The sequence below is a fragment of the Cavia porcellus genome, unplaced genomic scaffold (assembly GCF_034190915.1).
Source record: "Cavia porcellus strain 051 isolate PalLab524CR breed Dunkin Hartley unplaced genomic scaffold, mCavPor4.1 scaffold_11, whole genome shotgun sequence".
In the NCBI taxonomy this organism is placed as follows: domain Eukaryota; kingdom Metazoa; phylum Chordata; class Mammalia; order Rodentia; family Caviidae; genus Cavia; species Cavia porcellus.
This window is the reverse complement of record NW_026947494.1, coordinates 64,931,998-64,959,995: the sequence shown is the minus strand read 5'-3', so window position 1 is coordinate 64,959,995 and position 27,998 is coordinate 64,931,998. Positions and strand designations below refer to the sequence as shown.

General features: G+C 43.0%; 2 protein-coding genes across 14 annotated transcripts in view; one reads left to right on the top strand and one right to left on the bottom strand.

The window, feature by feature from the left end:
• Wdr41 (WD repeat domain 41) overlaps positions 1 to 15,255 on the top strand; it is a 46,560-nt gene extending 31,305 nt beyond the window's left edge. For both annotated transcript variants that reach the window (XM_003464402.5, XM_063258389.1), the window contains exons 8-13: positions 3,132 to 3,242; positions 8,744 to 8,928; positions 11,103 to 11,224; positions 12,004 to 12,092; positions 13,148 to 13,281; positions 14,806 to 15,255. In XM_003464402.5, coding sequence (XP_003464450.1) covers positions 3,132 to 3,242; positions 8,744 to 8,928; positions 11,103 to 11,224; positions 12,004 to 12,092; positions 13,148 to 13,281; positions 14,806 to 14,958 — 794 coding nt within the window. In that variant the 3' untranslated portion in view covers positions 14,959 to 15,255. The remainder of the gene's footprint in view (positions 1 to 3,131; positions 3,243 to 8,743; positions 8,929 to 11,102; positions 11,225 to 12,003; positions 12,093 to 13,147; positions 13,282 to 14,805) is intronic.
• A 2,464-nt stretch (positions 15,256 to 17,719) lies between these two features.
• Pde8b (phosphodiesterase 8B) overlaps positions 17,720 to 27,998 on the bottom strand; it is a 252,310-nt gene continuing 242,031 nt past the window's right edge. For all 12 annotated transcript variants that reach the window (XM_063258386.1, XM_063258387.1, XM_063258377.1 and 9 more), the window contains 5 exons: positions 26,259 to 26,476; positions 25,017 to 25,137; positions 22,275 to 22,442; positions 19,948 to 20,077; positions 17,720 to 19,451 (listed from right to left, as the gene is read on the bottom strand). In XM_063258386.1, the coding sequence (XP_063114456.1) occupies positions 19,342 to 19,451; positions 19,948 to 20,077; positions 22,275 to 22,442; positions 25,017 to 25,137; positions 26,259 to 26,476 (747 nt within the window). In that variant the 3' untranslated portion in view covers positions 17,720 to 19,341. The remainder of the gene's footprint in view (positions 19,452 to 19,947; positions 20,078 to 22,274; positions 22,443 to 25,016; positions 25,138 to 26,258; positions 26,477 to 27,998) is intronic.

Below are 27,998 nucleotides of genomic sequence, written 5' to 3'. Positions count from 1 at the left end.
TCTTAAGTCTTCCCCTAACTAGTATGTAGTGACCTTCTTTATTTCTTCAGATCATTCTTGGTTTGACAGTCACATGGTCTGCAAACAGAATAGCTACCCCTGCTATTTTGGGGGTTCCTGTTGCATGAAGTATTGTTTTCCATCTGTTGCCTTTCAGTCTATGAGTTTCCTTTTGAGTTAGATGGGTTTCTTATAGATAGCATATTGTTGGATGTTGTTTCTTGATCCATTCTGCCAGTCTGTTTCTTTTAATTAGTGAATTGTGACCACATTAATGGTTATAACTGTTATATATTGCTTTATTGCTGACATATTATCTTTCTCCTACTGCATATTTATCTTTCCATTCTGTTTGTCTGCCTTGCTTGGTGGTTTTTTCCTGTGTGTATCTAGACTATCTCTCAGTATTCTTTGCAGGATTGGTTTGGTGATCATGAAGTTCTTCAGTTGTTCTTTGTCATGCAAATATCTTATTTCTCCATCCATTTTGAAGGACAGTTTTTCAGAGTACATCAGTTTAGGTTGCAAGTCATTTTCCTTTAGGATTTGAAATACTTGGCTCCATGATCTTCTTGACTTCATTGTTTGTGTTGAGAAGTCTGCTGTGATTCTGATAGGTTTTCCTTTATAGGTGACCTGTCTTACAGCTTGTAGTATTCTATTCTTATGTTGGATTTCTAAGATGGTGATTATTATATGTCTGGGTGTAGTTTTATTTTGGTTATAGCTATTTGGAGTTCTATATGCCTCACTAATCCGTATGTCAGTTTCATTCTCTTATTTGGGAAATTTTCAGCTATTCCTTCTGTAAATAGCCTCTTATGTCATTTGCGTTGTCCCTTCTTTTTCATTTGTCCCTATCAATCTTATGTTGCTTTTATTTGCATCACCTTGCAGCTATTGAATTGTTACTTTCTGATTCCTTGTTATTTTTAAAAGATCTTTCCTGTTCACTAGCTGCAATCTTGTCTTCGAGGTGTGAAATTCTATCTTCACTTTCATTGAGGCAGTTTTGAACAACTTTCAATGGAATTTTTGATTTCCTGATTATCTCTTTGAATCTGCTTCATGTATTCTGTTTATTTCTTATATTGTTCATTCTGGGATTCTATATTTTTGCTTTGCTCTTCTAGTTTTTTAATTGTGTCTTCTTTAGATGTGTTCAGCATTTCTTTCATTACTTTTATCATTTCTTCTTTTACCTGGGAGATTATTTCTAAATTGAATTCCTTTAAAGTTTCCCAGAGTTGCTTCTTTATTTCAGGTGCTATTATTTCAGATGTATGGCATATATTTTCTTTTATGTACATGGCTGCTAGGCTTTCTTGGGATGGGCTGGAGGTTTTAGATTGCATTTTGGTCTTTTGTCTTCTCATTTTCCTTTATTTCTGTGTTTCAAGTGATGTTCCAAAGCTTTCCCTGGGTGTGTTGGAAATCGCCTCCTATGCCCTCAACTCCTGGGACTGAATAGAGGTTGCTGAGCATGGTCCAGTGAGGCCCCCAGGACCTCCCATGCCACTTCCGGTGTTCCAGGAGGCCAGCGGGCTCCTAACCACTGTGGGTGATGATCCAAAGCTCTTCCCAGGCAAGCACTGATGCACTCACTCATGTACCCTCAGCTCCCCTGATTGAAGACGTTCACTGGGCATGGTCGGATCTGGCCCGCAAAACCTCCCAGTCCTATTCTAGTATGGCTGGAAGCTGGGCAGGCACTTCACTGCTAGGAGCAATGATCTTAAACTCTCCTGGGGCCCCACGCTGGTATGCTGGAACTCAACTCGGGTAGCCCCAGTTCTCCGGATTGAAAGAAGGTCCCTGGGCTTGTCCCAGCCAGGCCAGGAAACCTGCATAGCCCAGTCTAGTGTGGCTGGAAGCTGGGCAGGTCCTTAACCACTGGGAGCAATGATCTTAAACTCTCCATGGGCCATGCTGGTGTGCTGGAACTCATCTCTTGGCAGCCCCAGTTTCCCGGATTGAAAGAAGGTCGCTGGGCATGACCTAGCCAGGCTGCAAAACCTGCAGAGTCCAGTGTTGTGTAGCTGGAAGCTGGGCGGGCACTTATCCGCTGGGAGTGAAGATCTTAAACTCTCCCAGGGCCTGCTCTGAGGTGCTCCAAACATATTCTTAGAGAACATATAATTTAATGTTATATACCAAGGTATCAAAAAAAATATTTTAAAGCTGCCAAAGCCTTCATGATGTTGAGGTTAATGTTATTTTGTAGCCGAGCTTACTGGTCTGGCAGCATGAGTTGAAAAGGTGAAAGTCAAGATGATTAGGGGTGTGGCCAGTCACCCACTAGGGAGGGAGTGGGTCCAGACAGCCAGGCTGAGGGAAAGCCCTGTGAAGGCTTGCTCAGGAAGATTACCCACGGGATACTGAGGTTTGAGAAGCAAGTGAGATTTATTCCAAAGGCTGAAGCAGTCAGCGCAGGCTATCAGAACTGTCGGCTGGCCTGGATACCTTTGTTCTCCTTCCTTATATGCCCTGAATGAGTTCACAAGGTCAAGGGGTTATCATAGATACCACCTTCCGCAGCACTGTCATTGGTTTTGAATGTTCTAAGACCTGTTTACACATCTAGTTAATTTACACACAGACTGTAGGTAGCATGCAGTTGGGTTGCCTTGAGATAAACCTGTCTTGTTTCCCTTTGCATAGCTTTTATGGCCAACTAAGGGAGAGGGAGGAGGCCCTTTGGGCATTTGGCCCACAAGGTTCAAGTTCACTTGCTGTTTGAAATCTAACTGCTAGTTAGACATCTGAGCTATAATCTATGCACCATAAAATGAAATGTTTGAGACAAGGTTTGGGGGGTTTCAGAGAGAAAAAGGCAAAAAGAAAGTAAATAGTGGGGGTTATGAATGCCCTTATGGCCCTAGAGAGCCGAGGTGTCAGTGTGTTGCAGCAGGTTTGGAAAATCAGTGAAGAAAATGACTTGGAGCTTGGGTCTTAAGCAGACCAATGTGGACATCTTGAGAAGCAGTTCAAATGTGTATGAGTAATGCTGTCTGTGCAGATGGGTTTTCCAATATGTTAGCTATTTTTCACTTAATGAAATGCTTACATTTTGAACAGAAACGGGATTTTATCTTTGAGCATTTTAGTGAAATTAATGTCTTTTTATTTAGTAATTTTCAGGTTAGTAACACCCACTGAAGGATCACTGGAATGGGACATTATTGAAGTTAAACGCCTCCTTGATCATCAGGACAATATTCTCTCCTTGATTAATGTCAATGGTAAGCTAGCTGTGCACATTTACACTGCATAACATTTTGTACTGGTTAACCTATTGCGAATTTCAGTTTTGTTATTTGAAGATTTTGGAATTAGTGTTATTAAAGTAATAGTTTTAGATTAGAAAGGATTGTCATTCCCTTTACTCTCAGCATTCAACCAGTGCACTTGAGTGTCCCACCGATTGGCAGGTCTAAGTGTGAGGCACAAGGAGCATGGAAGAAAGCAGAGAAAAAAGGCAGAGGACAGCATGGTCATCCAGGAAGCAGTTGGTGGCCGTGGGAAGGTCAGTGTAGGCTGTAAATACTTAATACCGTATGGCATTACAGCATTCTTTGCAAGTGGTTCTTTCCAGTTCTCCTTTGTAGAGAAGATTAAAAATAATTATGCCAATGGTGGTAAACCTATGGCCCACATGTTGTTCTTCTTTGAAGATAAGAAATGTTAATGCATGAGTGTTTTCTAAATTACAACCTCAGTATTCAGGTTTAATTACAGTGTTGACACTTTGTGGTAAGTGGATTTGGGGTTGCAGTTTGGGCACTTGTCTCTGTTCTTGGTCTTGGCCAGAAGGCTGAGAAATGATGGGACACTTGTCTCTGAGAGGTTCACCATTGCTGAGTTATGCCCTTTCATCTTGCTGGCTGTAGCAACTTGTATATTTATAGTAGTACGAGCAGGATTTAAGCCAGTAGTAATTATAATTAAGGAAGAGAACAAAGGTTTGTAGAAAATGGGTCAGGTCGGCCCTTCCTCATGGGTAAAGGCTCCAACTTGCTAGCTACCCTGTTTGAACCCATAAATAGTTTTAGTGTCTGCTGCCAGCTGAGCCTGATGTCAGAAGGAAGAGGAGCTCATAGACCTCAGATCCTGGTGTTTAACTCGTTCACTTGCAGTTAAATAGGAGCTTATACCATCAGAGCTCTACAATGACCTGAGCAGTGTAGACGATAGGACTCGTGGCTTCTCTTGGCAGTCTGCAGGGAGAGTAAGTGGGTCTTTTAAGACTTGTGAGTGAAGGAGTGAGAAGACTGAGCAGCACCCCAGGTCTGGACCAGCTCTTTTGGAGCAACATTTTATATAAAGACAAGACAAAGAGAGGTACAAGGAACATCAAGTGTAGTCTCCTTTTGAGTATGAGGTAGTCACATTTTCAGGTACGTCAGTGAAAATATCCTTGCCTAGATTCAGACCCTTCCTCAGCTTCCATCTTCTTGTATAGTTCAGCTGTACATCATTCTAAAGACCACGTCATCTGTGGTGATAGGACCGACAGTGGTTGGTTGTGCCCTTTTATTTATTTCTGGGTGTTTTTTCTCTCTAGCCATGGATGGCAGCTCAATAGGCAGGTTCTTATTTGGGAGATCCTTGGAAGCCTCCTTGGTAACCCTGAGCCATGAGTCTCAAGTCTCTGTAACTGCTGGGAAAAGCACAGTAGTACTGTGACCCAGTACATGGGTCCTTCCTCCTTGTCTTGGTTTAGCCAAAGCACTGGAGATATATGCAGCCTGGTTACTTCAATGACAATGCTGGGATATTTCTAAAATAGCCTTAAAATCATGGTCCACCTTTTTCAGTGTCTGATACGAAGAGCTATTAACATTTTAAGAAAGTTTTCTTCAAGTATTTCTTGGTCAGATTCTGTAAAAGAAGGAAAATAGAGCACTAAAGCAAAAAATAAAACAAAAAATAAAAATAATGGCTATTTTAAACTCTGTGACTAAAATTACACTACAAATAATAAGGGAAAAGGATATTTAGCAATCAGTCATGCATGCATGGCCAAATAGTCTGGCAAAATTTGAAAAAGATTTGCTAACAGTCTGATCTCATACATGGGCACATCAGCAATTCTGCAGATTTGGGCAATCTTAAAGTATCTTACACAATTCCTTGCTCCACTTTCTATCCTGTTTCTTTGTTGTCACCCATGACCCATGAGAAATGTGGCACATTACTGGGTTTATGCATTGGAAGGAAGTGCTTTTTCAGTGGGGCTGTCCCTGGGCAGCCATCGCATGCCATAAATGGACAACGTATACAGCAGGCTCCTAAAGAGATTGAATGCCCAGGCAGATAAACAGGATGACTTTGCTAATCTCTTGGCAAAAAGCCACTGGGTTCTTCCTTTTTATTTTATTCCTTTTTTTGTTTTGTGCTGACAGCATGATACAGTAATAACAAAGTATTGTAACTTAAAAGACAGATGCCAGGTGAAATTTTCATACTAAGTGGCTTTTGATACAGAATGAAAAATCTATCCACTAATAATACATCGAGGTTGTTCAGTGTAAAACATTTTGAATGACTTGTCAGGGAATATAAATAATATACACAGTGATATTATGCATACTTAGAGACCTGACTCAAGCGAATACCAATATTTGGTTTTTAGTGAAAAATTCCAAATTGTCATTAACACTGGGTTTCTGTTGCATAGAATCATAGAAGATTAGATGAGAGCAGGTACTTGCCTGGTCTCTGTATGTTAACTGAGTGTTATGACCAGACACTGAGCTGGAGTCAAGAGGAATCTTCAGTCTGTTATTTTCCTGTGTGTTAGTTACTTTCTCATTGCTGAGACAACATACCCAGCATTCAAGTTAAAAGAGAAAAGATTTATTTGACTCACAGTTTATAGAGGTTTCAGTCCAGCAGAGGAGAAACAGTTCATGGCAGGCTAAAGGTAGCAAAGCAAGCAAGGAATGACCACAGTCTTTCTGTCCCTTATATCTTATCCAGGCTTCTTAGGTTAGGTAGCATTCATAACCTTAATCCTAGTGCCCTTCAGCATAGCACATGAGTCAGTCCTGACATCACACACTCTTAACTTAGCCACCTCTGTAAAATCCCCATCTTGACAGCATGAAGCTTTGGGGGGACATCTAGACACAGCCATAACACCCTGGTTCTCTTGCATTTTGAGTGAACCTGGAAAGAAGAGAGAAAAGGGTGGGCACAAAGGTCATGAAAAGATTACTATTACTTGAACTTTCACACATTAAAAACTGGAAGCTTGTTCCTCTCCTGAAATGAGAAGTGAACTTATTTCTTCACAGCAAATTCTCTAATCAGTTAGTAAACTATAAATATGTAACATTAATAAACTACCTATTATGGCCTTGGGACCCAGACAGAGACAATGTGTACATATGTATATATGTATACATCGGAATAAAATAAAAAGGAAGAACCCAGTGGCTTTTTGCCAAGAGATTGTTCATCTGGTTATCAGAGAGTTCCATCCTACTGGTTTATTTGCTAATTGAATAGCAAATAAATAGCAAAATAATTGAATCATAATTACTCATCATTGTATTCTTAAATTGTAAGTCATTCATTGGATGTTTTAGTGCCATTAATGTGAAATAACACCAGGATCTTAATACCAGAGATGCAAAGATAACATTTGATGTCTTTTTGCAGTGAGTAGACATTTGTTATTTACCTTGATTTTTGTAATTATCCCCATTTAGTATATGAGGAATCCAAGACAAAGAATGATTAAATGATTTCCCAATGACCTCCAGGCTAATCATAGACAGAGTTAGAATTAGAACCCATGTCCCTGGGCTTAGTGCATTGCTCTATTCTGTCTTCCCTTAAGTATGTGAGAATTAAATTATAGTCTCTAAAGATGATTTTTAGTCTCTCTAACAGTTACAAATTTTCTATTGACTATATAATGTGTAGTGTTTTGGTTAATTTTATTTTATTTAAAGAGTTTAAAAACTTGTTATTAAATAAGTTAGAGTCATAGTTGAAGAAAAATGACAAAACTGAGAGACATAAAAAAGAAAATTTAAACCACCCATCATCCAGTATTCAACACTTGTCCATGTCCTTCTGAATATTTTTCTGGGTATATGGATGTGTGCACATAAGGTCTACTGTTTTGTAAGAGGATGTCATAAATGTATTCTATATCAATATGAGCATGCTTTTACAAGTTAATTTTCGATAGTAGAATTACTGTTTCATTCCATGGATGTCTTTTTTATTTATTAATCCTCAATTAGATGTTTAGGTAATCCTTGGATTTTAAAGATTATGTTTAGCAGCCTTGTATATGTCTTTATGCATTTCCTTCAGAATAAATTTTTAGAAGCAAAATTGGTGATCAATAGGTTTACATTTTTTTAGGTTTTGATGCATATTAGCATACTCATTTGTGTGTAGAGTGTGTCAACTTATACAGTTTGCACTAAGACATTGCAGTGTATATGCTGCTCCCTTATGGTCCTGCCAGTACTATTTATGAATTCTAACTTATTAATCTATTAATTTCCCAATTTGCAAATCTATGAATTTTATCTCAAAACTTTTCAATTTCTTTGTTAAGAATTGAAGATCTGGGCCCAGGGATTTAGCTCAGCAGCACAAGTGCTTTTGATCTTTAGTACCAAAAGAAGAAGAAGAAGGAGAAGGAGGGGTGGGGGAAGGAGGAAAGAAGAAGAAGAAGAATTGAAGATCTTCCCACATATTTACTGCTTGTTTGTACCTTTTTTTTTTTGGTCCAGATCTTTTGTGTATATTTTCTGTTGGGGTATTTATCATGTTCTTAAAACTTCTTATGCATCAAATATAGCAAACCTGTTTTGACATTTAAATTGATATTCTCTCTAGCTTTTTGTCATTTGAGTGTATAGGATTTTGTTGTTGTTTGTGTTTTTGTAGTGCTGGGGGTTAAATCCAAGGCCTCACACAGACTTGCTTGACAAGAGATCTGACACTGAGACAGATTCCCTAACCCCCACCCCCACCTTTTTTTTTAAGACAAGGTCTCACTAAGTTGCCCAGGCTAACCTCAAACTTGCTGTCCTTCTGGCTCAGCTTTTTGAGTAGCTGGGTTATAGGTATGTGCCACTGTGCTTGGTGATTTTATTTGCCTGCAAGCAAATATATGCTCAGATCTGTGTCCCTTTTTCTGCTTCCTTGGAGCCCTTTACTACTCAGTGTTTATAAAGTGATTCACCTTAGTTTTCTTCAGTCCTTTAAGTACTTGTCATACTTTATCTTATTACTCAAATGTTATTTTGGTACATGATCTAGAGTAAAGTTCTTTTATTTTTATTCCCCTACAACTTGACCAAATACTCTAGCATGAGATATACCTTTACTAGAGCAAAACATTCCCAGTCATTAGTAAACTTGAGTCTATTTCCAGCCTTTTTGTTCTGTTGCAGAATCTGTGTGCTCGTCTAGGTATCTCACTGTGGTTTGTAAAGCATTGGTGTTAGCAGTCCATTTGTTTCTACCAGCAGGGTAGAGCAATGGTGGCTAACCTTTCAGAGACAGAGCCCAAACTGCAACCCCAGACCCACTTATTGATCCCAAATTGCCAACACTGCAGTTAAACATCAGTACTGAGGTTTTAGTTTAGAAAAAGCAACTCCTACTTTAATATCTTTCATCTTAGAAACAGTGACACATGTGCCATAGCTTTACTGCCTCTGAGCCAGAGGGGCTGATCAAGTAATGCAGGCTTTTGAACTCTGCCTAGGTGTGAGTTTTGTTACGGGTTCCCACATTGGGGAGCTGATCATCTGGGATGTCCTGGACTGGACCGTGCAGGCCTATGAACGCAACTTCTGGGACCCGTCTCCGCAGCTGGATATCCAGCAGGAAGTCAAACTCTGTCAAAAACCAAATGACGTTTCTATTCATACTTTCACATGTGATGAAGAGGTAAAAAAAAAAAAAAATCCAAAAATCTGATTTCTGATTTTTTATATTTAATTGCATTATGGACATAAAAATATTCCTTTTGGTTTCAAGTTTTGCTTTAAAATGGTCTGGTAGATTACAAAGATAGTGCTACTTACATTTTTAAAAACGAACTTTAATCATTGCTTCCAATCTTTAGGCAAGGAAAGGGTGGGATGGCCACAGATTTTGGTACATTTCCTAGGGAGGGAAAAGAAACTTAACATTTTGAGGACTTGCTCTTGTAGTCTGTGAGCACCCTAGGGTAGATGATAATGGGGTGAGAACCGCCATCTCTGACCCCCACCCTTCACCGAGGTGTTCTGCAGCTTGTCCTATGACAGATTAGGATCAGCCGATCACTGAATCTTAGCTTGGAGCTGAAAAAAAATCACTTCTTATATTCCTGTGGCCTCACAAAATGTATTTAAAAATAGGAGTTATTTTTCTAAATGTAATTTAAAAAATGCTTGTAACTTGTAGAGAGGGAGTGAGGGAAGCATTTCTTTCACTTTATGTCCTGTTCTGTTTAAGGTTCCTACCCACAGGTGTGTTATTGTTTTTATTAAAAAGTGTCAGTAGGAGTGTTCTGGAGAAGGAAGATAGTTTAATTTTTTCTTTGCAACTCTTACTGGAAGAACAATAGAAAATAAGAGGAAGATTTTAAAAGTACATCTGTACTCAAAGATTGGTTTTTGAAAGGAAAAAGACGAAAAACAAAAAACAAACAAATAAAAACAGTATGGTCTCAGAAAAGATAGAGACTAGATTGTTTAGAGACCTAAAAACAATACGTATGTTTAACTATCTCACTTACGAAAAATATATTGTTTTTTCATTTTTGTTAGTCTTAAAACTATTATTGATCTTAATTAACTGCTAAAACCTTTGCAAAAAGTCACTCAATTCCCCCTGACTTTCTTTCATTTATTGCAAGCTCTGTCTACAGGTTCTTTTTCTCTCATTAATCTTTGGTGATAGATGACCAACAGAGTACATCCGCTGAGTAAATGCTGCTGCCTAAACTCATGAATTCTAGTGTGTTTGTAATTTTTTTAACAATCTTGGGTAAAGTCACTTAGGATTGTAGAATAAGTTTCTGAGGTTTTGCAGTGAGCACTGTCTGTAGGACTTAGGTTTTAGCACTTTGACGATCTATTTTCTTTAGTGCACTTGACATTAGCCCTTGGCTCACATTGCCGAGTGCAGAGAAGCAGTTCAGATCACTTCACATTTACGTCCTGGTAGGCCTGGGCTTCCTTTGGTTCTGCTGGCCTACGTCTGAGTTGGCTCAGAGGGTCTGAGATCTCTGGTTGCAAACAGGAGACAGTTTGAAGGGGATTTTGAAAGGTCTGCTCTTGTAGTACCAGACCTTCCAAGAATGAGTGACTCCACGATGAGTGCTAGTTGAAGTCTAGTAATGCACAAAATAATTTTAGAAGCTAGATGCTTTGGTATGAAAGAAGCACAAAGAACTGGAATAATGTGACCTTGGTTCTAACACTGATTCCACATTTAGTTTCTTATGATTTCAATCCTTAACTTGTTCATCTAGAAAGTGGCAGTAATGCTCACCTTTCCTTCCCTAACATAGTGGTATGCAGCCAATGTGAGATGCACATTTGTGAGTATGCTTTTAAATGACCGAGGTGGTTTCAGGAAGAAGGAGTTCCTAATACCACATGGGGAAGAATGTTTTTGTGACTCAGAGGCTCCTAGATGATAGTGCCTCTCTATAGCATATCTCTTGATTAAGATGAGAGTGGAGAGTAATTTTGCTCCCTTTTTCCAGGCAAAAGCAGCTAAGTAATTTTCCTGGGGATGCAGTGTTTTTGGGTGAATCCCCACGTGTCCCTGAGCAGCTTCTGCCACAGGCCAGGCTGCCAGCCACATCTCCTCCTTGAGTGGTTGAATTTCAGCGAAGGGAAAAGCGTACAGAGGAGCGTAAGGTGCAGCCTCCTCAGCAGGAGTGATGCATACATACTCAGCTTTCCTGAGTGTTCTGACAGTTTCAGACTTCAGAGGGCAGTGCTTAATTTGGGCTGAAGGTGGAGAACAGGGAAGGTAATGGCTTTCTGATATCACACTAGGCTGGAAATCTAGTTCACTAGGGATAAGCACTAGTTTTATGCTCATTTCTGAACTTTCTCCTCCAGAATGTATTTGCTGCAGTTGGAAGGGGTTTATATGTGTATAACTTTCAAACGAAGCGTGTGATTGCCTGCCAGAAGACTGCACACGACTCAAATGTCCTGCATATCACCAAACTGCCAAACAGGTACAAGTACCATCTGTTCTGCCACAGATGAAAGTAAGCTATGGGCCCTAGGGCCACCAGTGTAATTTCTCAGGTGGCCCTGTTACCTGGCTCTGAGGCTTGACTTGGTAGAGACTTTTGGAAATGGAGAATCCTCCATAGCAGAAGAGTTGGTAGCAATATATGACAGAATTGACAAGAACAAGGTTTCAATGAATTATATTGAATTTAATAAGAGATCATTTAAAAATTAATGTTTAATGGAAATAAAAGGCTGTGGGGCATATGCAAAGTCGTTTTTCTTTTCACATATCCTGTGAACCTTTTTGTTGTCATGTGTTTGTAATCTCCTTCATGGCTAATGCTACTAAATGGGTGTTTTCTTCTCAGGGTAGATTTGGCTGCTGAATTTCTGGGGATGAAATTCCAGGAAGGGCAAGGCATTATTTTCTGTACTATACCTATTGTCTATTTAAAGGGAGATACATCTTACAGATACATAATAAGAGGAGGGACTACAAGCTGCTCACGACTTTGTGGGAGTGTTAACTCATACCTTGTTTGCCCATGTGCATTTCTTAAAATGGAGATGATGCATTTGTGCTATTTAAGCCAGTGTTGCATAGTGTGGTACATGCCTTTCCTGAAGGAAGAATGCTTTTAGTTTGCATTGCACAGCTATGTAAATTACAGTTTTTCTCAGTTCCTGGCAACAGCTGAATAAAAGCAGTTAAGGGTTCCCAGATTTCCCTCACTTCCCATTTAGCATTCACGGTGTCACTGGCTTTCTGTGCTGACAGGCAGTTAACCTCCTGCTCAGAAGATGGCAGTGTGCGCATTTGGGAGCTACGAGAGAAGCAGCAGCTGGTGGCCGAGCCAGCACCAACAGGTGTGTGTCAGCCTCAGGAAGGTAGCACCTGCTTCCCCACTCCCCCTCCCGCCTCGCTGTCCCCCATTTTCTCATACAAAAGACAGAAGAAAGGTGATTACATGAAATCATGGAATAACACAGAACATGCTCCCAGCAGGCATCAGGTGTTCCTAGGAGGCGTGAGTCATTGGCCGCAGAACTCGCACTTCCTCACGCAGAACTGCCCCACGCAGAACTGCTTCAACTGGGATTGCATTGTTTGGAAGGAAATTTATTATTTCCTAGTAACCTGAGTGACCAAATTGGCCTAAGGAAGTAATTGTTCATTTGTATCATCTGTGATTTTGACCAGTACTCAAAATTTATACTGTCTGGTGTCAGAGTATTCTCTAGCCTTGAAGCAATCATTAACATCAAACTCAACTTATGGAAAAAATCATTTGGTGTTTATAGCATGACTCATGAGCACTTGACACTTGGGTATTTGGTTTGGAGGACAGACTGCTGATATTTGAATGGATGCATTACCAAGTCTCAATGAGAAATCAGGTGCTGGTGCCTGCTGTTTCTTCTGGTTCTTTTTGACTTCCATGAAGCCCTAGGGTACTGTGTAGCACACACATAGCTTTTTTTCTGTTTTTGCTGGAATGTATTATTTTCTTTCTTTCTTTTTTTTTTTTAATTGGTACTGGGGATCAAACTCATGACCACCTGCTTGCAAGGCAGGTGCTTATGCTGCTGAGCTAAATCCCCAGCTCCGAAATGTGTTACTTTCTTTTGACAATTAGATAGTGCCATCGAGGCCTCCTTCTCTTTTATCCTTAGTATCTTTCTGTTTTTGTCATATGAGTAATGCCCACACTCAGTGAGTGTGAGCAGTAAAAAGCAACAAACAAACCTGGTTAGAAAGAAACTAAAATATTTTAAAGACTCTTAGCATAGCATCTTGTACCATCCATTTAGGCCCTAACTAGTACAAACGCAGGACATTTTCATGTTCTCTGTTTTTCTGATTTTCTGATTCTCAGAGCACAGTACTTTGGAGGAATGACTGCAGTGATCATGTTTTCTAGGTTTTTTTAATATGTGGGGATTTGGAAGAGTGAACAAACAAGCCAGTCAACCTGTTAAAAAGCAACAAGAAAACGCCACTTCGTGTTCACTGGAGTTGATTGGAGACCTCATTGGGCACTCGTCCTCTGTGGAGGTATGGCTTGCAGCAGACGCACACACTGCACACACACTCTGCATGGCCAGCCACTCTCAGAAAGGCCAGCCGTAGGCTTGTGTTGGATCTGTGCATGGAACAGCATAGGCTGTGGTATGGGCGGTGAGGGTCTCCCTTCACAGAGACAGGTCCCGAGGAATCTGCTCTTGATCCTGGACATAGCATTATTCTTGAGATCAGGACAGCTGACAGTAAGAGCGGTGTGAGCTGTGTGGGATTTGTGTCTACAGATGAGACATGTGTGGTATAAAGTTTAAGCTTTAATGAATCTAATTCCAAGGGTCTTCATTAAATTCAAGAACACAGCATTGTTTTCACTTGTCTCCAGGGATAATTTGTTATCTTTATAAAACCCTGGACCTGCTGGATATATGCCTACAATCCTAGCACTGAGGGAGGCCGAGACAGGAGGATTGCAAGTTTAAGAAAAGGTTACTAGGGACATTGTGTCTCAAAATTAAATAAACAAAAGAGCAAAAAATAAAATGAAAAGGGCCAAGGATATTGCTGAGTGGTAGAGCACCTCTAGGTTCAATGATAAAAAGATGAAAGAAGCCCCTGTACCTTATCATTGTACATATATGAAAACCAGTTTACATTTGTAAGGTGCAGAGAATTCTAACTTGTGGAAATCAGCTACGTTCGTATTTACTACAAGCACTTTTGTGTGAAATGAATAAGATCAGTGAAGATGAAGAGATAACGGGAACGTAATGGTAACGGTATAAGCAAGGCCCTAAGTATGCAGTTTGCTGTTCTTTTCTGACTCATAGCCAGCAAGTAACAGATTGCTTTTCATTTGAAAGGGCTTCACTCTGACACAGGTGTTGAGCATTTCCTGCAGTCCAGTGATGTGTTCTAGCACCCTGGGTAATAAAGATAGTAGATGCTAGAGTTTGCAAAGAGATACAGGGTGCAATGCTGGCTCTGATGAATCTTTCACGGTCATGAACAGGAGTGGGACAGATCTAGTAAGCTCTTCTCCTCTCCTGTGGCTGCTGGGCCCAGATGAGTACCAGGCAGTGAATACTCAGGGCTTAGAGAAACAATTCTTGCAGAAGCTTGTCCATATTGGTGGAAGATGCAGGACTTGAGACTTGAGCTGACGCGGGAAAGTCAGTAGGATTGATTTTGTCACTACTTGCTCCCTGTTGTTGGGGACCATCATCTGACTCATCTTTGCTCTCCTCTAACAGGTAGCTCATCAGCCTTTTGGTTTGGTTTTGCCTGGTGGCTATGTGTATAGTTCAGCATGGTGAGCAGGCAACATGGGTGACAAAAGGGCAAAGACAGCCTTTATATGGTGGCAAGGAGCAGCTTGGCTGGGCAGGAGCTAATTGGATGTGACTTATCAACACTGAAATTTTTCATGAAAAATGAAATAATTTTACACTGAAATATAAAAAGTGTTCTAGGTATACTTTAAAGCCCAAGTAGTAAGCCAGTATTAGTATTTCTCTTGCTGAAATTCCTATAATCAGTAGTCTCAATTTTTCTTTGCAGATGTTTCTGTATTTTGAAGATCATGGACTAGTGACTTGCTCTGCTGATCATCTCATTATTTTGTGGAAAAATGGAGAACGAGAATCTGCATTACGCAGTTTAAAATTATTCCAGAAATTAGAGGAGAATGGTGACTTGTACCGTGCTGCGTAGTAGGAGGCAGCAGGATACAATGTGGATGAACCCTGGACATCGAGTGCAGGGTTATACCCCACGAACCGCTAATGCACTGATCACTTAAATTTGCAATTTTTGACAAGCTACACAATCCTGTGCATCCAAGTTCTTTCTCGTGCGTCATCTTGGGTGTTTTAGTACACCCTCTAGGGAGCACACTGACTAGCTCCCGTTGGCTGTGTGCTATGGATGTGATGAGTGCTAGGTTTTGTATTTCCTAGTGTGAATTAGACCCCTGTGAAGTGGTGGAAATAAATGAAACAGTATGCTTAAGCCTTGTTTTGGTTTTCTTTAGAACCTGTTTAAGAATTCTTGTTAAGTGTATACTTTCTCCTGCAGATTTCCCTGGGATCCAATTTGAGTCTTAGCCAAAAAACAAACTGTACTACTTAGGTGCAGTGATTTTTGATACTAATTTTTTTTAAATCATTAAAAAGTGTTTTAGTTCCAGTTGCTAAAATCCTTTTGTACTTGAACCCATAGGCATCTGACGGAGGTGTATTTCTTTTTTGATGTGAGTTTGCTTGACCAGCCACTGGCCAGATGAGTACTGTCCATCAGGTGCTGCACTGGTGTGCCAAGGATGAGTGCTAGGGCCAGGGGCCACAGCCGAGAGGGCCTGATCACCCGAGTCGGTGTAGCATGAGATGCCTGAGAAAGGCTTCACTGACGGCCCTGATGCGACCACTGCAACTGGCTCATCTTCATCACTCCACCAGCTTTGTGACAGAATCCTCTCTTCACTTTCAGTGCTAAAAAAGAAAAGTTAAAAAGTATTCTATGCAAGGAAAATTGGAGGGGTTTAATTCTGGAATTATTCTTAAGTTGCCGATTAAAGAATCCTGCTAAAGATTAAAGAAATAGTAAGGTGACTGGTTTGAGAGGACTAATCCTTCTCAAAGAAGCCTGCTGCAGATCTGTGCATCACACACATACTTTTCCTCCTTAACTGGAGTTTTATAAATTATAACCTTTACTATTTTTAAGTTTCACCACTCCCTGTGGTCAGTCTGGCACGGTTAAACTCATTGGGTAGACGGGTGACAAGATGTTATAAATGAGGAAGCCAAGGCCTTGTGCTTCATTGGCATGGTGCTGTGTGTCTGTTACCATCACTGTGCAGCTGAGCGACAAAGAAAGAGGACTCAGGTGAGAGACTCAGTTGTCCTTCTGGCTATGTGAGGAAACAGCGCACTGTTCCTGGCCACTGTTGCTGTGCTCACAGTGGGAGCAGCCTTACGAAAAAATAGATTAAAACCTACACTATCTCCATTACAGCACAGAAGAATATGAATGTAACAATTGGAAGTGCCTTTGCGCGAACAAACCACTGTTACCCAAGCCTGTCCCAGCTGTCAGCTAGAAGCAGCCTGCCCACCTTTGATGGGGACATAAGTGCAGGAGGCAGCCTTCGCCATGCAGGAGGAGTTGGGTTCGTGGCTCCAGCCAAGTCACAGCAGACTCACAGAAAGCCTTTACTTCCCCATTCGTGGGCTCGTCTTTGCAAATTCCATGTTGGATCATGAGTTAGTAAAGATGTTTTCTACAACTGTATAATAAATAAGGAGTTCATAGATTTTTAAACAATCTTGTTTCCTAACTTGTTCTGGGTTAGTTTTTAAGAGTTTTCGGAATACACAGCTCCATACCAAACCCCTGAGGTCACTGCATTCTATATGACTGGTTGTCCACCAGGAGGAACTGGTAAATTCAGAGGGCTCCTCACCCAGCTGGCAGAAATGCCAGCGTTTGTTTTTCCGAGTGCCTTGAATTAGGGCAAAGGAAGGCAGGAGCACGGCTTAATAGGAGATTCTGGTAGGGACCAGAGCCCAGTCACTGTTCAGCAGTAACAAGCAGACTTGCTGAAGGTTGAACTTGCAATTTATAAGAAGTGATAACTGAATTCCATATAGATTATGTGCATTGCTTCTATTTCTCTAGCTTGGTTTCCAGTACTTATGGGATATTTATAGTACCAGAACTAACACTAAGTATTGTGCCTTGGCATTTATATAAAATACTGGCACCTCCTCACCAGACAGTGAAGAGCAGTGGCTCATTCTTGCCATTTCTCCCAAGTTGAGTGGGTCCTGGTGGGGCTCGTTCTTGCCCAGGAGGTAAACCAGTCCTGACTCAGGGCAAACAAACTTCAAAATGTTCAAGTCAGTAATAGTGCTTCATAACTGACTTCCGGCCAGCGTAGTGAGTAGAAGGAGACTAGGATCATTTTGTAGTTTCTTAAATTATGTCTCCCCTCCATACATGCTGTTTTAGTAAATTCCTATGTATAAGAGGTAATTATATTATTTTGGATTATGTAGAAACTATCTAATACACACACCACCTGAAAGACTGTATTTCCAATGAGCTGACTACCTGGAAGAATATACTAGCTAAGTGCAGGGTTATGCTGAAGCTGTAGTACTTGGTAGTCTTAAAACATTTCACATTCACATAGTATCAGCAGAGTTTGAAGTTAAGGTGAAACTGATTTTGTGTAACACTGAATAAGCTATAATGTTTCATACAGAAAATGTCAGACATTTTCTGATAAATGTTACCACATGGAACCAAAAGCAAGATGATCAGAAAAAAAATTATTGGCCTTACCTCAAGCAAATTTCTGAAGCTTAGGCAAATTATAAGTTATAAATCCTTAATGCAGGATTCTGGCATCCTTAATGTGTTATGAAAATGAAGTGTGTGACTCTTGAAATAAAGGACACTAAACTTGAAATTTGAAATTATGAAAAATTTAGGCCAAAGAGGTAAAATAAAAACAGCTGTTGGGGATGAAAAATGGCTGTAGGAATTTAGTTACAGGTACTTCACAAAAACACTTCATCACATTTACATAGGGAGCGTTACAACACAGAGCTGGCTGCTGTCCACCAAGCAGGTTCTCTTATCTAACAAAAATAATTTAGATACATTTCTTTGCATGGAATTGTCATATATGTTTCCATTTTTGGTACAAAACATAGAAAAAAACATTGGCACATTATGTAGTGATAAGTCATATTTTTTCTTTCCATGTACCAGTTTCATGGGTTCTGCATTCTGATTTTCACTTGGAAAAATAACTACTGATTCAGTTATTAAATAACTACTGATTCAGTTACTGGTGATTATGTTTCTTGTATATCCCTTAGAAATGCAGCATGGAGTACAGAGAAAGATAAACTATGATATTTTGTTTACTAAGTTTCTAATATTCACAATACACAGAGAAGTAGTAAGGGGAATTCTAAGTATTGACGTAGAGCACTGAAAGTTGTGAAAAGAGCTGTATAAAAATATGCACTTGTGCTTTAGAAGCTTTTAGCATACAAGTAATAGCTTAAAAGAGTATTTACTCCCTCTCCATAGTCTGTTTTCTGATATAGCTATACATCCTGCAATCCTTTTTATATGTCACTGCAACAGATGGCATGATCTCAAGTATAGATAGGCAAGTTAAAAACATCCAAATCTTGAAAGTTCCCCATCCCTTCCCCAAATATATGTGTATAGGTGGCGCATGGTACAACAAACTCCATGGGCTTAGACCCAGGAAATTTAGATTGTTTTAATAAAAATTGTTAACAGCAAATGTATATAAATTTCTCTTTAAAAAAATGCTTGTCCAAGGGCATTCAGATTTGATGGCTTTTGTATAACACAAGGCATAGTGCCTCATGGCTGCCTCGATAAGCCAGAAGTGAGGGGATTACGTGGGCTCCCCTGCCCCTTTCACGAGTGACTTCAATTTACACCAGAGAGGGCCACACAGGCTGCTGGCCCCCAGGAGGGGGCGCTCACCAGGCCAAGGCTGCCCTCCAACTGGGGTATCACACCACCAAACAGAAGATCACCTCACTAGTTTATCAATAATTTGGTCCTACGTGTTTTGCTCATTTTATGTAACTTTTTTGTTAGGTATAGCTGTTTAGATAAGCTTGTCATGAATCCTTCAGACTGATGCTCTTGAGAACAGTCAAGCTAAACAGTAGTGGTGACTTTTATGCTAAGAGATGAACCAAACGCTAGCTAAGCTTGTGGGGATAGCCTCACTGCCACCAGGTAATCCCGTGTGCTGCTAGTTACAGCAACTCAGCTCCATGATATGACATACGCAGGAAGATGGCACGATAGAAGATTTGCCAAGTGTTTGTTCTGCTACTAAGTGTTCAAAAGAATGTGTATTTTTCTTCATGGTACTTAACTTGCTACAACTGAAATTTGAGGACTTGAATGATTCAAGGTCAAATATCAGTCATCAATCAGCTCCTTAACCTCATGCGTTACAGAGGACAGCGTCCGCAGACGCTGCTGGGATTCACGGTGCCCTTGGAGGAGCGGTCGCTGCTCTCGGCTGGCTTAGCTGTCCGATGGCAGCCTTAGACTTTTGCACTTCAGGTCATCTAATGTCTTCCAGTGTTTGTAGTTATCAGCCAGGTGCTGCATGAGGGCTGGCAGGTGTGCAAAGGCTGCAAGGACATGAAAAGAAGGGAACCTGTTAGATCACAGGGCTCTTTGGGACAGGCAGAGAGAGCTACCAGGGTCAGGCCTTGGGTCTCGGTGGACACACAAGTGCAAGAAAGCCAAATCATGAAATACCGAAATACCTTCGGGTTAACTGAAAAGGTGTTCGTTCATCTGTGACATTATCAAAAGAACCTGCGACTCGGAATAGACACGTTATTATTTTGCATTCTTTTCACACTTTGATGATAAAATAAAATTGTTGTACATTTCAGACACGTGTCACTTGACAAAGCGAATGCCTGTTTAGTTATCACACACCCACCTGACAAGAGGCCCAGTGCAGGAAAACACATAAATTACAGCACCTGCATGTGTCCTGCCTGGCCACGAACAGCTGACAGCTAACTATTTCCTGTATTTTTAGGCCTGGGATGTGTTCGCAAGGGCAGTTTTCATGAAGGGTAATAGAATGCTGCAGCGCGTGACACAGCCTCTTACCGTCCCAAGCATCGAACATGTCCGTGATGAAGTAGTCGATGAAGGAGATCTGGGACTTGGGGATGCTGCAGGTGTTGCGGTCAAACACAGGCATCACCACGGGCAGCCCCTGTCTCTTCTCCTCGTCTGTCTGTAAGAGAAAACACTGCCACACAGTGCTGTGGGACACAGAGAGACCTTCCCGTACATAACAGCTTGGGTCTCAGGAGCACCTGTGAATGCGCTCCAGAGCCAGCTTTAACTGAAGACAGCCTCCCAACGACTACAGGATGTGCCACAGCGGCTGGTCAGATCACCTAACTCAGTCTCCCCTTTTCATGCTCCATCGCCACTGCTCCTGGGGTACTGACTTCAGGGTGCTTGGCCCCTTTTCTGTGACCTATGGCACAGTCAAAACTCTCAAGTTTGGTGTCCCACCCGCTACTACTGTTTATACCAGGTGCAGAGCTGCGGCTATGAAGCTGCTGGCGCCAAACAGACTGGGGGCCAGAGTCATTGTGGTTTTCACCACCTGGTGCTGCAGCTTTTCAAAAAAAATTTAAGAATGATCTCTTAGAAGTGTTAATAGCTACTAATCTTGTGAAATTCTGACTTCTGAGTACCTGCCTCACCTCCTGTGTGACAAGCAGGGCATACATGCCCTCATGCAGGACACCAGAGTCAGGGGCGTCTCCAGGAAGAACACTCAGGCGGTCCAGCTGTGGCCAAATAGCTTCTCTTCTCAGGATGCACTATTTTTACTCCCAAGAATGATTTTTCAGATCTGGGTGTTAGCCAAGCAGCTCTCTCAAGGTGTGTGGAAATCTGAGTACTGTGCACATAAAAGTTCACATGTGCAAGGACAGAGCTGCTAAGCAGTATGGCCATGCAGCCAGAAGCATCTGACCTAAGGCTTCCTTTGTAACATTTCTGACCTTTAGGTCACACTGGCTTGTTAGTGCATTCCTATAGAAGAGGATGCCCAAATAGGAAGCTTCCATCAGAGTTTAGGAGTGGTTCTCCCCCATCCCCATTCATATGTAGTCAGGACCTAGGAGCGGGACCTCACATCTTGTTCTGGGTTCCAGGGAGCCCATTCATGGCCTCCTACCTGCTTTTGCTCTGCTTGCTCATTTCAAGTCAACCTGAAAATCCCCACTGGTGTTCAAGGAGTAGTTTGCCCTCTGCTCCCTTCTCAAAAGCTTAGAGCAACCTGTCCTTCTCTTCCATTCGTGGCTCCTCCCCATCCTGTAAAGCTGCAGTTCGGTGGCAGGCCCTCCCAGCCTGCACTCTTTACCTGCCTCTGTAGCACATTCCAGCCAGTTCCCCTGAGCCCAAGCATGTCACATGCGGGCTGTGTGCCTTGCGGTGCACATCAGTCCCTAGGGCCTACTCTCTGGAAGGCTGTATTCCAGCAGGCACCTGGCGGTACAGCATACTGCTTTCTAATGCCTTCTTATTTAATTTTGTGTTTTCACAGCTGAAGTGAACTGTGTATTGCTACTGTCCGTATATAAAAATTCTATTTTCTCTCCTTACAGTGCATAGGATGTTTGTCTTACAGAAAGTGTTTTCCTATTTCTACATTTCTAAGTCTTTTTTAAAAAGCTTCCTTTTTGGAAGCTATGATTTAAAAATGATGTGCATTTAAAATTTTAAAAATTTATTACTGTAAAAGACACATTGCTGTTAATTTTCCCAAAATTACTACCCCAGCCTGCTCTGAAGACACTTATCCCCTGGTTCTTGCCACTCTCTGGAACAGTGCTGGAAGGCCTCTTGCCTACATGTCTAGTTGTGCCTAGATGTCCTGTGTCAATTAAAATGTTTGTCTTTCCTGGTCATTTTGACTTTAGGGAAGATCCAGAAGTCACATGGTGCCAGATTCCGGGAATAACATAGATAAAGACACACAGTAATTTCTTTTACAAGTCTGCCTTTGATTGGCAGCAGTATTCACTGTATATTTTTAAATCACATCTCAAAAAGACACACACAAAAGTGGACTTCAGAACTATATCAAAAAGTCCAAGAATGATGAGACAAGTGTGTTTAAGTGGATGAGGGGTATTTTGAGGGGGATTCAGAGCCATGTGTCTTAAGTAGTAATTAAAAACATTTCAAACATTCACTGCATTTGTCCAGTGCCCTTTGCATATACACTGCATTTTGACTAGTGTGCCCTCCCTCACATTACACCCACATCCATCTCCCACAGCGCACCCTGCAGACACCAGTAACCTAAGAAACTCACGAGGTTCTGGTTCTTGCCCAAGTTGGGGGTCTGAGAATCTGAAGGTGTAATGTACCCTAAAGGCTGGGTCTGAGTGCCTCCCTGGACTGCGCACCTGTGCAAAGTACTCTTCGGAAATCCTCCCGGCCCACTCGATGCACAGGTCCAGGGGGCGACAGGGGTTGGCAACGTCTGCACACTTGATCATCATGCGCTTGATGAGGATCTGGTTTTCCGGGAAGCCCTTCCCCGCCGGGCCACACTCACAGTCGGCGCCCTCCATCTGGAAGAGAGGCTGGGCTCAGGGCTGCCCGCAGCACTGCTCTCCAGGCTCGCCCAGGCAGAGGCGAGGGAGGCATTTCCATGCCTTAGAGCCAGTAAGACAGGGATGTGTCTACCGCAGGCACGTGGGTCTCGCCCCAGACCCTAAGATTGCACAGCACTGGCCTCCCCCTGGGCACAGGCCACAGCAGTTTTGGCGATGCCAAACTGTAAGGTACCCTGAGACACTGGCTGCCTCCTGGCCCTCAGGAACAAAGCTAACTGTACAGGTCCCTGCTACTGCAACACAGTCAAGGTGAGGAACCTGTCCAGGCCTGTGACCGGCAGTTATTCATATTTCTCCAGTATTTTTATTCACCTGTGTTTGCAGTATGGGGAGTTGGTGTGGGTACACAACACACCCCAATTCTTCACCGCCATTTGTCCCTCCAACCCTACCCTCCATCTTTTGGTTCCCTTCCCATCTGGAAAATATTTATCTTCCTAATTCCTATTATCTATCTTTTATTTTGCTCTTTATTTATATTTTGGTTGCTCTTAGAAATCATGCAATATTTAAGTTTGTGTGTCTGATTTATTTCACTCAGCATTATGGTCTCAAGGTCCATACAAATGACTCAAGCTTGCCCTTTATGGCAAAGTAGCACTCCACTGTATGTAAACACCACATTTTCTTTATCCATTCATCTGTTGATGGGCATATAGGTAGCTTCCAAGATTTAGCTATTATGGTTTGTGCTACTACAAACATAGTTGTGGATAGATCACCAGAATGTGGTGTCTTTAACTCTTTACGGAACATACTGAAAGAGGCCAAATGGAATTTATAGCTTTAGTTTTTCTGAGGAAGGTTCACATTGATTTCCACAGTGGCTGTACCAGTTTACATCCCCATGCACAGTGTAGAAGTATAGCTTTTCCCTCACAGCCTCACCAGTTAGACAAAACCAATATAGTAAAATGGTTATACTTCCAAAACTGACCCAAATCCCAATCAAAATACCGATAGCATTCTTCACAGAACTAGAGAAAAACTGTGGAAATTCCTGTGGAGGCGTGGAAACCCAGCATCGGGGTCATTCATGCTGCTTCACTGGGGCCCACTGAGCTTTCCCTTGCCCAGGACACTCTGCCCCCGCCCTGCCCCTGCACTGTGTTTCTTCCTCTCATGGCATACGCGCTTTCATGGCTGACCTTCCATCTGGCTGTGGAGCAGAGTGAACCACTGAAGTATGGGGCGCCTGGAGCGGAAGGGGTGAGGCATGTTCAGTGATGCCTGAGAGGCTGGTGGTACCCTGTACACACCTGGAGGGGGCACCAGTGGTCCCGAAGTGTGCAGTAAGGGAACACAGGGTCACAGCCAGTCACAGAGCCCACAGGTTACTCTCCTCCACTGTCCAAACACCACTGATGTGACAGTGTGAAACAGTTTGTCAGCCCTCTGCGCTTTGCCAAGTGCTGAGTCCTCGTGGCAGTTAGGGGTGTTCTCCTTTGTGACTGGACCTACTGATTCAGTCCTTGACAGGTGAAATATGCTCTGAGGGCAGTGGTCTGGATTCTGTGTACCCAGCCGACACTGCTTGCTACAGACACCACCACAAGCTGTAAATCTCAGTGGACAGCTGGGCACGTGCTTTGACAGATGATCACTCCATTTCTACAGTCAGTAATTCTGTACAGACTTTCCCACCAAACTGCCTGGGTACCGGTGCCCACAAGCCTCCATGGGAAATGAGGTGCTCTGGTACATGGCAGCTCCTACACAGAGCCTCACCTTTCAGATCATCATGCCCGGCCCAGCCACCACCCCAGCTCCACTGTCCCAGTGAGCACAGCTTTCCCACCTTGCACTAGGGCAGCCTTGCAGAGGCAGGGGACAGTGACTCCATCTTAAACAATGGAGATGTGGACCTTTGGTCCCGTGTTCCTAAAATCCAGATTTCTAAGGGCATGAAGACAGATATGAGGTATGTCAGTAAGCTCAACAGAAGAAAAGTGACTTCTGCTTTTGTTTTCTAGTCATACCCTGTTTGTTTCATGGAGGTCTTCAGAGCCTAGCGTACTCATTTTAATGAGAAACAGGAATATATTCTTTAAAACATTCTCCAACTTTGAGGCTTCCTAAGAGCTCAGAGAACAGTATTTATTTGTCTGTTTTATGTATTTATTTACTTATTTGAGACAGGATCTCATCAGGTAATCCAGGACAGCCTCAAACTTGAGGTCCTGCTGCTGTGGCCTCCCAAGTACGAGGATGGCATGTGCATGTCCAGCTAAGCAGAATTAGAAAGGGCTTTAGTCCCCTAAAATGCCACCTTCCAGGTAGCCTGCTCAGCCATGGCACCTCTCACAATATTTTTTGGGCTCAGCTCTCCTTCTTTCCCTGCTGGCTTTATCTCAGGGCCTCTTTCACAGAGCTCAGCTCAGACAGTGTGGGCACTGTCAATCTATTTTCTTCCTAAGGAAAATAAGTGGTTGGGACTTTTGGCCCTTTACCAGCTCCAAGCACACGAAGGGAGAGCATACTCCGCACCCAGTACGGGGCAGCAGGCTGGGGTCGGGGGATGCTGCTTACCTCAGCTGCCATTGGCTTGTTGACGCTGTTCACAAATTTGTTCACATGTTCGAAGTGTTTTGTCATCTCAGTGGCCAAGACCATGTCAATAATAGCTTGTCGTAGTGTTCGATAATGGTTCCTGAAATAACCGAAAGAAGTGGGCCTTGGTCACATGAAGTCCTGTGTTAGAACTGCTCTGCTGCCATTCTGCCAAATGTCCCCCAGCCCGAGGACATGGGGCCAGAGTCAAATGAGTGCAGCTCACAAGAGGGATTGCCAGGGTCTTGGACACTGTTCCCTGGCTCCCAAGGACAGCTCCGCCCTCCTCACATAGTGATGAGGGTGAAGGCACCTGTCACGTGGCAGGCATTTTGTACACAAGGAGAGCCCTATCTCCCTCCCCAGAAATGAGGCAAAGGAGTTGACGGCTGGGGTGGCAACCCAAGGCACCCCATTGAGTCTCCCCACAGGCTCCCGAAGGAACCAGCTGGCCTCTGACACTTGACTCTGACAGCTGCTGAAGGGTCTCCTGTTAACAATCCTAAAGCTTGCAACTAACAGAAGTAAATGGAACAAAAACCCAAAATAATGGTCTGGTTTTCTTACAAGAGCTAGAATGGGATGCTGAATAAAACTGACTGTAGAGAAGAATTCTTCCTGCAAAAATTTAAAAACTCGCCCTTGATACAGGTGACCACACTGACGGTAGATGAGCAGTCTGGGGCCCAGGTGCGCTCTGCACCCTCACTGGGCTCTGCCCCACCTGGCAGTGCTGCCTGGCTGCGGGTGCCCATCCATGGTGTGCGGGCAAGAGTGGCTGGGTCTCTGTGGCCTCCTGTGGCCAGCTTTCAGCTGCTGGGCCTAAGCACCTAAGAGGTGGGATTTTTAGTGGCCAAAGATGAAGCAGGGAAAGGACAGGGAAGGACAAGTTTTCTCTGAATTACACAAAAGACAGGATGTCATCCTTGGAGGGTAAAGATACCTGCCAGAGCTATTAGTAACACAATCAATATATATGGTACTTTGCAGTACATAAAACATTTTTATGACCTTACTGAAGACCAAATGAGATTTTAAAAACACAAAGGCAGTCTGAACAGTAAAATCAAGCGTATGAGGGCCAGGTTATTATTTTATCATCTGACACAATGGCACAACAACTGTTTTCATTTCACCTAAGCTGAGTACAGAGAAGTCAGGGGAAGCTGAGTTCTGCACTTGAGCCTCAGATCTGAGCACAGCAGCCTGACAGCAACCAACCTGTCGATGTTCTTAAAGATGTTACATTTAGCATCCTTGACAGTGAGCTGGAAGGCCAGGGCCGTGTGGTGACTCTCTAGTACCGCCGTGTCATTGTAGAGCACAGCGAGCTCGCTGCCAGCGTTGCACAGAAAAGAGTTGGTCCTGCCAGGGTGATCCACATCGTGGACTGTGGCGGCAATCAGTGCTGCCACCTCATCCAGCTGATCGAGGCTTCCCTGGGACAAGGGACAACAGCAAGCATTACCGATGGGAATCTCAGAGACCTGCTGGGGAGAAGGTTGAGGATGCAGGGTTCACCACATTCTTTTAGCCTTCTAGCCTTAGTTAAGGGGTTGCCTTTGCACACACTGAGGAGAGGAAAGTGGGAACTGCAACCAGCACGTGCCCAGCCTCTCTCCGGCGCCCATGCATCCATGCCTGTGGTGTGGTGCTAGATCTGAAATGTGCTCGGTGTCATGTGTGAGGGAGGATGGTGGCCAGACTGGGGGTACTGGGCTCATCAGTGACTCATCCTTTGAGTAGTTCAGGGCTGAATGTGCTGCTGGGAGTGGGGCTGAGGCAGCCACTGGGGATGTGACCTAGAGGGTGTGTTCCATCCCTGGCTCCTTCCTTCTCTGCTTCTTGGCTGCCAGGACCAGAGGTCTTTCCTCTCTGTGCTCCTCTGCCATCCTGCTTCTGCCTTGCAGTCAGCTGTCCGCAACCATAACTGAAACTGTGAGCCAAAATAAACTTGTGCTTTGAGCTGGGGGGTGGAATTTTATCCAAAAACAGGAAGTGACCAAGACAGCAGGGAGAAGCCAATGCCTTTGAACTGCCTGCTGGGTGGTACTGCTGTGACTCTTTATTTGCCCACTTCTGAAAAGATTTTGAGAGCGTGAGTAATAAAGAGCACAGATGCAACAGCACTAACCATACAATGGCAGAATGAAGAGGGCCCAGCGCAAAGGATCAAGGGGGAGATTAATTTTACCAGGAACCCAAGGCTAAGGTGGCTCCGTAGCTTGTAACAAAACAAGCACTGGGCTAGCAGGCAGCAAAGGCCAAAAGGGCAAATTTCTGAAGCTTACATTATGCAAATAAATACAAATGCAACCACCAGGGGGACATGTGCTCTTAGCTTGCGGTTATCCGAGGGATACTGTGATGTAAGACTGGCTGTACTGTGACTCCATCCACCCACTGATTAATTATGAGGTGTAGCCTGGGTGCTAGTTACCAGGCTGAATGGCCAGAATGATTTATATATACAGTCTCCAAACAAATGGAGCTTATACTCTAGAGGAAAATGAAATACATTTTAAAACATGATAAGTGGTGCTAAGAAGGAAAAGTACAAGTTTTAAACCTAGGCTGCCCAATACTGCGATGACAGAAATGTTCTTTGTGCTACCACGGGGAGGTGCAATGAAGTACTTTAGCCACGTGAGGTTATAAAGACCACCAGGCTGGACATCACAGGGCCAGGGAGTGCCAGGGATGGCTTCTGGAAGGCAGGGAGTGACCTCAGGGAGCAGGAGGTCTTAGCCAACCTCCATGCAGCATGGGAAGGCACCCAGGCTTACTCAGAGCCTAGCGAGCATCCCTGTGTTGGGGCCAGGAGGGAGGGGACAGTGCCCTGGATGAGGCCTGAGGGCGGGAGTGACTATCCCTGCATGCTGCACAGGATTGTGGGAGGCACAGCCTCTTCTGGGGTGAGGGTGCTGCACCTGAAGCTCAGCCTTTCCTGTGCACCTGCTG